Below are 15,156 nucleotides of genomic sequence, written 5' to 3' on the forward strand. Positions count from 1 at the left end.
CTCCTCCAGCCCTGGTGCCCTCGTGTCTCTTTGGGCTTGCAATGGTCCTGACACTGGAGTCAGCTGAAGTGGGGTGTCCTGTCATCTGAGTGGACACGAGTCACATCTCCTGGGCGCGCTCCTCGGGCCAGGTTCTGACTCTCCTGTCGTCCTTCCTCCCTGCAGTGGCTGCCGCCTGGTGACGATGGCCGTATGAGCCCCACCATGGCCCACCGGAAGCGTCAGAGTGTGGCGAGCAGCCTGCTGGACCACAGGGCGAGGCCGGGCCTGGAGCCCGAGAGTGAGGATGCGGAGCTGGCCCTGGAGGAGTATGTGCCCACCGACCTGGAACTGGCGGCCCTGCGGCCCGAGAGCCCAGCGCCTGCTGAGCAGGGTGGCCCCGACCAGAGCCCTGACGGGGACTCCAGCTCTGACTATGTGAACAACACCTCAGAGGAGGAGGACTACGACGAGGGGCTGCCCGAAGAGGAGGAGGGCATCACCTACTACATCCGCTACTGCCCCGAGGACGACAGTTACCTGCAGGGCACGGACTGTGATGGGCAGGGCTACCTGGCTCATGACACGCGCCACCTGGAGACAGATGAGTGCCAGGAGGCGGTGGAGGAGTGGACGGAGCCCACGGGCCCACACGCACATGGCCACAGCGACCCGGGCAGCCCTGGCTACCGGGACAGCCACCTCTCTGTCCCCGAGGATGAGGCCTCAGTCCTGGACTCCGGGGACCAGGAAGAGGACGTCCACTACTGTCCCGGCGAGGAGGCCTACCAGGACTACTACCCTGCTGAGGCCAATGGGAATGCAGGCAGCAAATCGCCCTACCGCCCGAGGCGCAGGGACGGGGACCCAGAGGACCAGGAGGAGGACATCGACCAGATCGTGGCCGAGATCAAGATGAGCCTGAGCATGAGCAGCATCACCAGTGGCGGCGAGGCCAGCCCCGAGCGTGAACCGCGGGGGCCTGAGCCGGGGCCCGGGGACTCCCCCGAGGCCTGCCCGCCGGCTGAGGCCAGCCGGGGCCCCAGCAGACACGAGGGCAGGCCCAAGTCGCTGAACCTCCCTCCTGAGGCCAAGCACCCTGCCGACCCTCAGAGGAGCTTCAAGACCAAGACCAGGACCCCGGAGGAGAGGCCCAAGTGGCCCCAAGAGGAGGTAAGACTCTGGCTGGCCCTGGGGAAGCGGAGGGAGGGGCTGAGAGCAAAGGTGTCCATGCTGCCCACAGGTCAGAGTGCGAGCCAGTTCTCTACGTGTTCAGTTATGCGTGGACTTCCCAGCGACTCCTGTTCACCCATCAGATGCCTTAGTAATTGCCGAGGAAATCTTGTTGAGGGTGATTGGCAACCTGGGCTCCCAGCAGACCCCCAGACCCCCAGCAGAGCTTGGGTCCTTCCCCTGCTTGCTCTGGATCTGCTTGTGTGGGTGTGGTCCCTGAGACTGTTGCCCCTCCCTGAGTGGTTTTGGTCAGTCACAGGGATCTGGTACTGCTGGCAAGTGCAGACAGCTGTGGCCAGTGGTTGGGACAGCCCAGTGGCAAGGGGCAGCAACCTGAGTGCATTTCACAGGGGCGGTTGAATCTGGTGACCCTTCTCTGAAAGCCTGGGGGCCTTGGTGTAATTGGAAATTTGCTGTAAATAACCATTTTGCAAATAATTATTTGAAGGTTTGACAGAGATGTGGAGAAGAAATGCATACTAATGAGGCCAGTGGATTTAAGCGTAACTATATTTTCTTTTAATTATAGCAAAGTAAAGTGTAAATTGTAATAAACACTTTTGAAAAGCTGCCTTTCAAAAAAACCTTGTGTGTATAAAAAGAAGATGTGATTATTAGATGCATATAAAGGAATGTCTATTTGGGTAATTCTGTGGACAAATGAAAATGAATTGCTTTCATATATTTTTTATTGGGATATAGTTGCTGATGCTGGGAAGGATTGAGGGCAGGAGGAGAAAGGGACAACAGAGGATGAGATGGTTGGATGGCATCACCGACTCAATGGACATGGGTTTGGGTGGACTTTGGGAGTTGGTGATGGACAGGTGGTTCATGGGGTCGCAAAGAGTCGGAGATGACTGAGTGACTGAACTGAACTGAACTGATAGTTGCTTTACATTGTTGTGTTAGTTTCAGCTGTACAGCAAAGTGAATCAGCTTATGTCAGGGCATATATGCATATATCCCCTCCGTCTTGAGCCTCCTTCTACCCCCATCCCACCCCCTAGGTCATCACAGAGCACTGAGCTGAGCTCCCTGCACTATACAGCAGCTTCCCAACAGCTATCCATTTTACATATGATAGTGTATATATGTCAATTCCAGTCTCCCAGTTCATCCCACTTTCTCCTTTACCCCATGTCCACAAGTCTGTTCTCTGTGTCGGCATCTCTATTCCTGCTGTGCAAATAGGTTCATCTGTACCATATTTCTTGATTCCACATATATGTGTATATATACAGTATTTGTTTTTCTCTTTCTGACTTACTTCACTCTGTATGCCTCTCTCTCGGTTCATCCACATCTCTATCTACAAATGACCAAATTTCATTCCTTTTTCAGTTCAGTTCAGTTCAGTTCAGTCGCTCAGTCGTGTCTGACTCTTTGTGACCCCATAAACCACAGCACACCAGGCCTCCCTGTCCATCACCAACTCCCGGAGTCCACTGCCAACTCCTGGAGTCCACCTAAACCCATGTCCATTGAGTCAGTGATGCCATCCAACCATCTCATCCTCTGTTGTCCCCTTCTCCTCCTGCCCTCAATCTTTCCCAGCATCAGGATCTTTTCCAATGAGTCAGCTCTTGGCATCAGGTGGCCAAAGGATTGGAGTTTCAGCTTCGACATCAGTCCTTCCAATGAACACCCAGGGCTGATCTCCTTTAGGATGGACTGGTTGGATCTCCTTGCAGTCCAAGGGACTCTCAAGAGTCTTCTCGAACACCGCAGTTCAAAAGCATCAATTCTTCAGCGCTCAGCTTTCTTTATAGTGCAACTCTCACATCCATACATGACCACTGGAAAAACCATAGCCTTGACTAGATAGACCTTTGCAACCAAAAATGGAGAAGGTCTATACAGTCAGCAAAAACAAGACTGGGAGATGACTGTGGCTCAGATCATAAACTCCTTATTATGGCTAATAAGGAGTTCCTTATTATGACTTTTTATGGCTGAGTAATATTCCATTTTTTGGCTTTTTATTCTAATTTTTCCTTTTTTATGGCTGAATAATACTCCATTGCATATATATGCTTTCATATTTTTAATGCCTTCATCAATATTTTTTCCCCAGAAGAGTTCATGCATTTGAGGAATATATAAAGTGTGAGCTTGTGTTTGGGTAAAATGTCCTGTTGACTCACTGTTAAGTTTCTAGAACTTCCCTTTGATGCCTTTTGATTTTTTTTAAAGATTGATAAGCATAAATTGACTTCATTTTTGGAGTGTTCCTGTCATTCAAGGCAGTTGTGTATGCACTGGGGGCTTTGGGCTGTAAAGAAACTGTTGTTGCATTAGTTGATGTGGGGAAGCACCCCCTCATGAGGGGGGTGGCTCTGGAATTTCTGAACTGGCATTCCTTCAGAGCCTACTCTCCCACTAAGGCCACTCCTGATCTCCTGGGCTGGCTGCATCTGCAAATCCTCCCATGTGGAGCAAGAAAATTACCCTTGCCATGTGCTAGGCCCTGGGGTGCAGAGATGAAAGTGACTTGAGCTTGCATGGAGAACCTCATTCTAGAGGGAGAGAGTCTCTGTCCATCTGGGTGTGACTGGGAGCCTAGAGGAGTCCCCCCCTGGCCCATGAGTCCCAGGTAGGCTTCCTGGGGACAGGCTCCCTTGTGGGTGATAAGTGGGGTGGCCCTGGGACTTAGAGGGGGGCTTTGGGAAATTAGCTGACCAGGAAGGGCTGAACCTGGAGGTTATGGGTATCCTCAGCATACAGCAGGGTTGGGGATTGTGATGAGGCCAGGAGGACAAGTGGAAGTGAAGGACCTGGCTTGAGGATGGTGATGTGAGAGGGACAGAGCTGGGCCATCAGGGGCCTGGGAACCTCAAGGGGGCTAAGGGGCAGGACGTTGGGAAGGCCCTGAGCATCTCAGGTGGATGGCTAGGGCAGAGGCTCCTGTGTAAGGGACAGAGGGGATGGGTTTGGCAGCATCTATAAGAGCAGGAGCCAAGGAAGAGGGCGCCTGCCGTGTGTGGAGCTGGAATTGCACTGCTTTGGCTCGAATGGCATGGATGTGCCAGCAGTGTGTGTCCAGGGCGGATTTCAGCCACAGAGAACTGGGTGGGGGACTGTGGCAGGGTGCTGTCCTCCCCCCCACCCCCGCATCTTCCATCCCTGATCACCATCAGCATCCCCTACAAGTCCCAGGAACTCGAGACACATCCCAGAGGATCCGTTATTCTCATGACATTCCCCAGGAAGTGCAGGGCTCCATAGGAGAAAATATTGCAACAGCTTCTGTTCAGGGAGAAAGACCACATTGCCGAGCCTGAGATTTGGAGATGGAACAGCGTGGCAGAGGCAGTCACGGGGTTTGTACCCCAAAGCACTCAGATCATGGTCAGTGCTAATCAGTGACTAAAAAAGACACGACCCTGTGGTGATAGGAAGCTAACCAAGAATAGCTCCCAGCCCTGCATTAGTGCATGCCATGGACAACTCAGGAGAACTCAGCACAGCTCAGAAAGGCTGAGAAAGGGGTGTGGCACAGGAGGGCGCCCCAGGACCGAGAGTGGACTCCAGACCCTGTCAGGACCACCGTCAGCCTTCACAGGAGAAAAGCTGGTCTCTCCACCTGAGACCAAGCCCAGGCCCAGACTGCTGGAGTGAATGGATGCCTGGATCTGGGCTTGTTGGGTCCCTCTGGTTGGTTCCAGCAGCAAACAGACGGTCTTCTTCAGGAATGGTGACTGAGCTGGCCATGCGCTGTCCTTGGTACTGACACATGTGTTGGGTCTGCCCCTCTGCTGGCCACTTGCCCTGTGCTTGGTGCAGCCAGGCTGGATAGGTCAGAGAGCCTGAGCTAGAGTTTGGACGAGGGTCTGTGGCTCAGGACAGTGCTGGGGGGCGGGCACCACATCAGCTTGGAGGGAGGTTGCTGATGGGGGTGTTGCCTGTTTACCCTCCTTGGTCAGTCCTCTTCTTCATCAGCCCGTACACTTGCAGATGGCCTCAGATTCTGCCTCCGTTGCCCATTTTGACCGCTGGTGCAGCCCTGCCCCACCCCGACCCCTCCCTCTTAGTCTTCGGGTCTCAAGCTTCCACTCAAAGCAGCCCCGGGTGCCGGCTAGGAGACCCATGTCCTTGACCTTGACTCCTGGAGCCTCTGGATCTCTGACTGTGGATGGTTATGTTCTGCTGAAGACTCACCCATCCCAGGGCCTTCCTTAGATGGGCTCAGACCCAGACTACTACCTGAGCCAGGTCTCTGGGTGCATCTGGGGAACTCTGGCCACTGAGGCTGCTTCTTCCTTCTCTGTGTGTCAGCTCAGTTGTGTCCAACTGTATGACCCCATGGACTGTAACCACCCTTGCCCCCAGGCTCCTCTGTCTGTGGAATTCTCCAGGCAAGAATACTGGAGTGGGTTGCCATTTCCTCCTCCAGGGGATCTTCCCAACCCAGATCTTCTCGAACCTGGATCTCCCACATTGCAGGCAGATTCTTTACCATCTGAGCCACCAGGCAAGCCATTGAAAACAGATGCTCTTCCTTGCTGTGATCTGTTTATTCCCTCTGCATTCATTCATTCGTTTGTTCATTCATGGGGACCCATGAATATAGAACATAGCATGCTGGTCACTTTTAGAAATGTGAATGTTAATTTCAAGAAATGAGGGGGTAATGTAGTCCTTCACTGGTCCTCAAAACCTACTCCAGACAGAAGAGTGGTGGTGGGTTAGAGTTTTTCTTGTTACGTTGAATTTGCAAATTTGCAACGGGAGATGTCATGAAGTGGACTTGCTACCCGAAGTTTTTCTTGGCCAATATCTTATTTAATCTACAACCCCCTTTCTAAATGCCAGGAAAAAATGAAACAGGGAATTAGCCAAAGGATTCTAAGTCATCTAAAATATGGGCTGCTTGGCACAAATTCAGAGATCTCAGCTTGGTCATTCTTTTCAGTATTTGTGGGAAGATTGATTTCTCTTCTGAGCCACAGTTACAGTTACCTAAGAAAGACTTTTACATACAATACAATGAAATATTATTCATCCCTAAAAAGAAAGGAAATACTACAACAGGGATGAACCTTGAGGCCACTGTGCTGAGTGAAAATAGCCTCACAAAAAGCCAAACCCTGTATGATTCCACGCACGTGAAGTACCTAGACTAATTAAACCCACAGAGGTGGAGGCAGACTGGGGGTTGGTGGGATTTGGGGGGGATGGGGTTAGTGTTTAATGGAGACAGAGCTTCCTTTGGGGATGATGAAAAGTTCTGGGGCTGGATGGTGGTGATGATTGTACATCGGTGTGCATGCACCTAATGCCACTTAATTGTCCACCTAAAATTGGTTAAAATGATACATTTTATTTTATGTATATCTAACAAGAAAAGGCTCTTGTCCCATTCACCAGCCCAAGCCAACTTGAATCATCGGAAACCAAGTTGAGCCAATCTGAGCCCCTGTAACCCATATCATACAAACAAAACATTCTTTGTCTATCCGAAGGACTGGTGGAACCACAGGAAAGATAGCTGACCACACTCATGTGGGCCTGTGGACACTGGGTGGATCTGCACATCTCTGGAAGGTTTCAGGATATTCAGGATTAAGATGAGCCATGAGTAGACAACCACATCCTGAGTAAGAAGGGGGCACCTTCCCTTCTCTCCTTCTGGGGTCTTGTCCAGTAACAGACATGATCCCACCTTGGCAGGAGTGGAAGGGCATAGGAGGGGTGGACCCCAGATTATTATTCCTGCTGGGCTTTCACATAGATCTTGCAGACCACTGGGTTACATGAAATGATTGAGGTCATACCTTGTTCGTATCGTTAAAAGAAAAATATGTTATCAAATTTACTATGAAAACACTCTCTCCTCATCCTCAACTTTAAGAAAACCAGATGTTCTGTACAGCACATTCATAACAGTAGATTTAATAGAAGTTTACTAGATCATTGGGATCGCCTGGTTAAACTTGCTTTTCAAATTAGGAATCATAGGATTTAGTATTGGTAGCTGTAGGCAGTTCCACTGAGTTGTTTATTATTTAGGACTAGTAGTATCATTTGGAGAAGGAAATGGCAACTCACTCCAGTATTTCTTGTCTGGAAAATTCCATAGACAGAGGAGCCGGGCGGGCTACAACCATGGGGTTGCAAAGAGTTGGACACGACTGAACACACACATGCCAATAGTATTATTTAGGACTTATTTTTTGATTTATTTTTGGCTGTGCTGGGTCTTCACTGCGGCTCAGGCTTTTCTGTAGTTGTGGTGAGTGGGGGGCTACTCTCTAGTTATCATGGGCTTCTCACTGTGGTGGCTTCTCTTGTTGCAGAGCATGGGCTCTAGAGTGCAGGCTCAGTAGTGGTGGTGTGTGGGCTTAGCTGCCCCATGGCCTGCTCCATGGCATGTGGGATCTTCCTGGACCAGGGATCAAACTCACATCTCCTACACTGGCAGGCCACCAGGGAAGTCCAGGACTAAAAGTATGGATTGGAACAGAGAATTTCTTCTCGTGTCCAGAGAATGGAGAGCTGGTTTGGGCAGTTAGGCTGGGAATGGCAGGCTCTATGGACAAGCTAAATATGGGAAGTGTCTTGGAGCTGGAATTTGAACATTGACTTAGCATCCTCATCTGGTTTCCTTCTGACCTGGGTGCCTTGGTTTCATCCACTTGTCTGATGCCACATTCACTTCCCCAGAATGTGTGAGGGGCTCTATGCTGAAAGGGGAGTGGTTGGGGGAGCAGGGAGGGTCTCCAGGCTCACGAGAGCCCCCGGCCTGAACCTGCTGTTATACCAAAAGATTGCTGTTCACCCTGGAGGGTCATTAAACTGCTGTCATTAAGCTGTCATTAAACTGCTCACACAGGGCTCCTTACCTTACAGTTACTGGCAGGGAAGGGTGTGTTTGTAGCAAACTTATGAAACCGGTGGGAGAAGCAGCCTGCTGGCCCCCAGGAGTCATGGGGCTTTTCTCCTTTGAGAACTGAGCTAAATCACACGTGATGCTCCCTGGTCCTGTGACTGCCCGGAGTGTTGGGGCGCCTCCTTCCCCAGGAAGGAATCTGGAATCCACTGTGACATCCAGGGCGGGGGGCAGGTGTCTGGGAAGGAGAAGTGTCTGTGGTCCTATCACTGTATGTGGGCTGCCCGCCTCCTCCCCTTGGCCCTTGTGTCCCTGGTGGGGGCTAGTCCTGCACCAGCTGGCCCTGACCGCCATGCAGGAATCTAGTGCTGAGCTGAAAGGGGTGTCAAAGGAGGAGTCAGTGTGTTTTTGATCATTTGAGGGCTCTGTTTACTCCTTCTTTCCCTGTTACTTTAAAAGTATAGCTATAGACACATAACATGAAATTTACCAATTTGACCATTTTAGAGAGTACAATTCAGGGACATCGACTGCAATGTTGTACAACCACCAAGACTCAGTTCTAGACCATTTTCCTCAACCCTAAAGGAGACCACGCTTATTATTTTTTAAATATTCATTTGTATTTATTGACTGTACTGAGTCTTAGTTGGGGCATTTGGGATCTATTTCCCTGACCAGGGATCAAACCCAGGCCCTCTGCATTGGGAGTGAGGAGTCTTAGCCACTGGACCAAGCAGTCAGTCCCCAATCTCCCCTCCCTGTAGCCCCTGGTAATGACAAATCTGCTCTCTTTCTGTGTTAGCAGACCCCTGAGATATTGTGGTTTGATGCCAGACCACTGCAGTTAAGTGAATATCTCAATAAAGTGAGTCACACATTTTTTGATGTCTCGGTGCATCCAAAAGTTATATTCACACTATACTGTCATCTATTAGGTGTGCAATAGTGTTTTAAAAACAATGTATATACCTTAATTTAAGAGTACCTTAGGATTTAACTGGTGGTCCAGTGGATAAGAATCCTCATGTGAATGCAGACTTGATCCCTGGTCCAGGAAGTTCCCACATGTCTCACTACTGAGATGGCACTCTAGAGCCCCTGCTCTGAAACAAGAGAAACCATTGCTGTGAGAAGCCCGAATACCTCAACTAGAGAGCAGCCCTCGCTTGCTGCAACTAGAGACAAACCCACATAGCAACAAAGACCCAGCATAGCCAAAATTAATAAATAGATAAAATTTAAAAATTATTATAATAATTTTAAATAATTATTATTTATTGCTAAAAAATACTAAGCATCATCTGAGCCTTCTGGGGTTGTCATCTTTTTTGCAGGCAGAAGGCCTGGCCTCAGTGTGGATGGCTGGTGACTGGTCGGCCTGGTGGTTGCTGAAGACTGGGGTGGCCATGGCAATTTCTTAAAATAAGATGACAGTGAAATTTACCTCAATTGATGGACTGTTCCTTTCACAAACAATTTCTCTGTATCGTGCAATGAAGTTTGAGAGCATTTTTACCCACAGTAGAATTTCTTTCAAAATTGGAGTCAATCCAACCCAATTTTGGAACTCAGCCACTGCTTTATCAACTAAGTTTATGTAATATTCTAAATCCTTTGTTGTCATTTCAACAATCTTCACAGCGTCTTCACCAGGATTAGATTCCTTCCCAAGAAACCACTTTCTTTGTTCATCCATAAGAAGCACCATGCGTTTAAATTGTATCATGAGATTGCGGTAATTTCAGTAACATCTTCAGGCTCCACATCTCGTTCTCTTACTGTTGCCACCACATCTGTAGTTACTTCTTCCACTCAGGTCTGAATCCTTCAAAGTCATCCGTGAGGGTCAGAATCAACTTCTAAATTCCTGTCATCGTTGATATTCTGACCTCTTCCTGTGAATCATGAATGTTCTTGATGGCATCTAGAATGGTGAATCCTTTACAGAATGTTTCAATCTACTTTGCCCAGACCAATCAGAGGAATCACTATGGCAGCCTCACAAAGTGTATTTTTGAAATAGTAATGAGGATGGAGACACAGAGGCCAGTTTAGGAAAACATGGTTCTACTCAGAAAGTCTTGTCCCCAGGGTACCCTCCACCCCTTCCTGAGGGGCCCTGTGAATGGAGAGTGAATGATGGAATGAGGCACCAGAGGGGCCCAGTGTCGGTGGTGGAGGAAGTTTTATCAGACAAGCCACAGAGAGTAAGGCCAGGCCCCCAGTGGCTTCCCCAGTGGATCTTGTCATGATTCTCTTCAGCCAGAGATTTGGCTTCCTTGGTGGCTCAGATGGTAAAGAATCCGTCTGCAGTGTGGGAGACCTGGGTTCGATCCCTGGGTCAGGAAGATCCCCTGGAGGAGGGCATGGCAACCCACTCCAGTATTCTTGCCTGGAGGATCCCATGGACAGAGGAGCCTGGCGGGCTGCAGTCCTTGGGGTGGCACAGAGATGGACACGACTGAAGTGACTAAGCAGTAGCAGTGGTGGCTTTGAGAAGATGTGATCATCCCTGGAAGGATGAGTGAGATAAGAGTGAAACTTTATCCAAGTGCTTCTCCTCCTCCAGGTGAAGATCATGGAGTGGCCTGAATGCTGAGAGGAACAGAACCAGATTGTTATTTTTCTGAGCCACCATTTGTCAGGGGATGGATTGAAGGGCCTCTGAGAGAAGATGAGGAGGGCACTGATGAGACCGTCAGTGATCAGACCATCAGCGGCCCTGTGGGTGATGCCCCCAGCTTGGCTCCACAGGAGCATCTGCATGTGTCACCATCCCAGCTGCACCCACCCCCGCCCCCTCCACTTCCCTGAGCAGGACGGAGGAGGGCACATCTTGGATGGAATGACTGATGAGTCAGTTGACCGATGCCTTTGAAAACAAGAAAGGATTCCTGGAGAAGGCTCTCCCTTCACTGAGTGCAGCACTGCGGTTTCTCTGACGCTGAGTCCTGTCTGGGGAGAGATGAGACAGTCCAGTGGGAAGCGATGGCTTCCTTGGCCTTGTGTCAATGCTTTCTGTTCCTGATTGAGCTCCCCTCCGTGTCTCTCATCCCCGTGTCATCCAGGCCACGTTTGGAAACACTTGGCTTTTGTTCCAGATGACTCGAGAGTGTGTGGGCGTGTGCTGGTTTGCTGTTATTCCATCCAAAGCCACGTGGATTATTTCACTGGATTTTCAGTTTAATCCAGCAGGCACAATCAGAATTGACACGTTTAAAAAGCTCTAGCTTTAGTTTCACCAACTGGAGCCAGGATGTCTTTTGTCTGCATGCGTGTGTGCTCAGTCATGTCCGACTCTTTGCAACCCTGTGGACTGGAGCCCACCAGGCTCCTCTGTCCATGGGGCTGTCCAGGCAAGAATACTGGAGTGGGCTGCCATTTCCTTCTCCAGGGGATCTTCCCCACCTAGGGATAGAACTCTCATCTCCTACGTCTCCTGCACTGGCAGGTGGATTCTTTACCACTGAGCCACCTGGGAAGCCTGGGTGTATTTATTCATTTATTTAAATGAGTGGCTTCTTCCTACAGACACGTCATCTCTGCTCTGAATAGCTGGCCCTGTGCTGGCGTTTGTGTGCCCAGCCTGTGCCACCAGATAGTGCTCTGCTCTCAGGGCTCCATGAAGGGCAGGTTTGAGGGTCCCTGCTGCGTTCACATGCTTCTGTTCACCTGCCCCTCCTCACCAGCAATGGCTGGTAGGGGTTCCAGTGGGTGGCACCAAGAATGCCCACTGGAGTTACTTAATGAGGGATATGGCCCAGCTGTCCATGTTGGCTGTGAAAGTCAGAGATAACCCTGGCTGACATTTTATTTTGAGGTGCACCTGGCTGCTCTGCCATGGGGAGGGCACAAAGGGTGGAATAGCATCTTCCTCTAAGATTCCAGGACCCCATGTCCACGTGGGCCTCTGACCATGCTCATTTCGGATGCTGTGTCACCTGCTGCCAAGCCCCCTACCCCTGCCATGAGATGATGATGGGAGCACCAGATGGGTTTTCCCAAGGAGAAGCAGCAGAAGTCACCCCCTGCCTCTCTGGAAACAACTCTGGCTGGTTTTCATGCGATGCGGTTGCCATGGTGATGAGAGGTCCAAGGGATTTAGAGGAAATGTTCCAGGGGGAAGGGTCCAAGCTGCGGAAGCTTTGGGGAAAAGCTGCCCTTTGACATGGACCTGAGGCCTTGTGTCGCCTGTGGTCACTGCGTGCTGTGGCCCCATGCTTAGGTGCTGGGGTGGGGGTGGGATGGTGTGAGGCACTGACGTCCAGCCAGCCTGGATCCCTTGGCCAAGCCCAAACTGCGTCCCCCAGAAGGGGGAATCTCTTCCATTTCTCATATGCACCCAACATAAGGCAGGTGGCAGTCCTGGAGGTACTGTTTCCCCACCATGTATCTGGCACCTCAATAAGAGTCTATTATCCCACATGATGGTCCTCTTCCTGCCAGAAAAATTAGGTTCTAGACCAAACTGTAACATTCGTGGAAGGAGTGTTATCTTTTAGTCCTTTCAGGCTGCTCAATCAGAGTATCATAAACCAGGGGACTTAGAAACAACATGCACTTATTACTCTCAGATCTGGAGGCTGAGGCTATAAGTCCAAGATGAAGATGCAGACAGGCTATGTGTCTGTCTGCTGAGAACCCACTTTCCTAAACAGCTGTCTTCCTTTAAAATAAAAAAAAGATAGTTATTCATAAATAAATGTAAGTATAATGTATGTGTATATTCATAGTATAAATTTATTTGTAAATAAAGCTTATTACTGTCTTGTCAGTATTCGGAGAAGGCAATGGCAACCCACTCCAGTATTCTTGCCTAGAGAAGCCCTTGGACAGAGGAGCCTAGTGGGCTGCTGTCCCTGAGGTCGCACAGAGTCGGACACGACTGAAGCGACCCAGCATGCGTGCATGCACTGTCTTGTCATGATATTGCTACCGCTTGATGCTTTGTTTATTTTTGGCTGCGCTGGGTCTTTGTTGCTGCCTGCAGGCTTTTCTCTAGTTGTGGCGAGCAGAGGCTACTCTCTAACTGCAGTGTGTGGGATTCTGATTGTAGTGACTTCTCCTATTGTGGAGCACGGGCCCTGGAGCACAGGCTCAGTAGCTGTGGTGCATGGGCCTTAGTTACTCCACGGCATGTGGGATCTTGCCGGACCAGGAATTGAACTCATGTCCCCTGCATTGGTAGGCAGATTCTTTACTGCCGAGCCACCAGGGAAGTGATGTTTGATAATTTATTTCAGGAAAGTTCTGGAACTTGACTTGTGACGCTGGCTCACCAGAGCATGCTTTGGGGTTTGGACAGCAGTTTCAGTTCTTGGATCTGGGGAGATTTTCTGGATGCTACAGGGCACTAACAGCTTCCAAAGGTAGTGCTAGTGGTAAAGAACCCACCTGCCAATGCAGGAGATGCAGATTCAGTCCCTGGGTCGGGAAGATGCCCTGGAGGAGGAAATGGCGGCCCACTCCAATGCTCTTGCCTGGAGAATCCCATGGACAGAGAAGCCTGGTGGGCTACAGTCCATGGGGTCACAAAGAGTCTGACACCACTGAAGCGACTTAGCACACATGTAAACACAGGATGTTAAGTAGAGAAAATAGACCTCAACTTTAAATTTTGTTCATTAAACTAAGTGGAGTTTTGGGTGGGTGTCTTCTTTAAGAGAAGACTTATGACATGTCTTTGGGGCATTTTTTTCCCCTCTAGCAGTAGATTATTTTGCTCTAACTAAAGAATTTGGATTTTAGAATTTGCATTGAACTAAGAATTAAGGTTTTTTTAGAAACATAATTTTAACCTTTGGACACTTGCTAGGAATACAAAATGGTTTAGCTGCTGTGGAAAACAATATGGTAGTTCCTCCAAAGATTAGAAGTAAAATTGCTGTATGATCCTGTAGTCCTACTGCTGGTACCTAATCTGTCACATCTAATGCTCAGGCTCAGTTGTGTCCGACTCTTTGCAGCCTCACGGACTGTAGCCCTCCAGGCTCCTCTGTCCATGGGATTCTCCAGGCAAGAATACTGGAGTGGGTTGCCACTTCCTTCTCCAGGGGGGTCTTTCCAACCCAGGGATCGAACCTGCGTCTCTGCATCTCCTACATCTCCTACATTGACAGGCATAGTCTTTACCACTAGCACCACCTGGGAAGCCCCTCTGGGTGTGTATATATATACATATATATATATATACACACACATATACATAAAGAACTGAAGGCAGGAACTCTAACAGGTAACTGTACACCCATGTTTGTAGCAGCATTATTCACAATAAGCCAAAAGATGGAATCTATCCAGGTGTCTATGGACAGATGAATGCATGAACAAAATGTGGTCTTTATAAAAGGTGGGATATTATCCAGCTTTTAAAAGGAAGAGCATTCTGACACCTGCTTCAGCAGGCATGAACCTGGAGGACATGATGCTCAGTGAAGCAAACCAGTCATGAAAAATACAAATCTTGTATGAGTCCACTTACATGAGTTCCTTTGGGTACATTCATAGAGATAACTGGTGGGTTCCAGGGGCTGGGGGAGGCAGGAATAGGAAGTTAGTGTTTGATGGGGACAGAGTTTCAGTTTTTTCAGATGATGACAGTTCTGGAGATGGATGGCGATGTTGCCCATTTAGGTGAAATTACTTAGTTGCTGCTGAACTGGGGCACTTAGAGATGGTTACAGTCACAAATTTTCTGTCATATGCACTTTGCCACAGTTGGTAAGAATAATAAACAATAAAATTAGAAACTATGAGTCACGTAACTTTTGAGATGTCTGAAAGTCTACATGTTATTGACAGAAAAGTTAAATCATATCTGTGTGCACCCACACATACTTATGTACACATATATTTTACAAAATTGTATCATATCTCCAGTTTTGTATCTTGGTTTCTTTTAAAATTTTTAAATTTTATTTATTTTAAAGTATTTTTAAAGTCATTTTAAAATTTTTTCTAACATGTGAAGACCTCATCTGTATCTTTAACTTCCCGGTTTCCAGGTTTGCAATGGTTTGGAGCAGCCAAGAAAGCAACAGCGCTCTGATCTCAATGGACCAGTTGACAATAACAACATCCCCGAGGTGAGAGTTCTGACCGGGGGCCTT

General features: G+C 49.0%; 1 protein-coding gene across 2 annotated transcripts in view; it reads left to right on the forward strand.

Moving 5' to 3' along the window:
* Positions 1-201: 201 nt before the first annotated feature.
* Positions 202-15,156, forward strand: part of APBA2 (amyloid beta precursor protein binding family A member 2) — a 41,523-nt gene continuing 26,568 nt past the window's right edge. The window contains exons 1-2 of one of the 2 annotated variants that reach the window (XM_068991157.1): positions 202-1,152; positions 15,052-15,132. In XM_068991157.1, the coding sequence (XP_068847258.1) occupies positions 205-1,152; positions 15,052-15,132 (1,029 nt within the window). In that variant the 5' untranslated portion in view covers positions 202-204. The remainder of the gene's footprint in view (positions 1,153-15,051; positions 15,133-15,156) is intronic. The other variant, XM_068991156.1, reaches the window with a different exon arrangement.

Source organism: Capricornis sumatraensis, chromosome 19 (assembly GCF_032405125.1).
Source record: "Capricornis sumatraensis isolate serow.1 chromosome 19, serow.2, whole genome shotgun sequence".
NCBI classification, from domain to species: domain Eukaryota; kingdom Metazoa; phylum Chordata; class Mammalia; order Artiodactyla; family Bovidae; genus Capricornis; species Capricornis sumatraensis.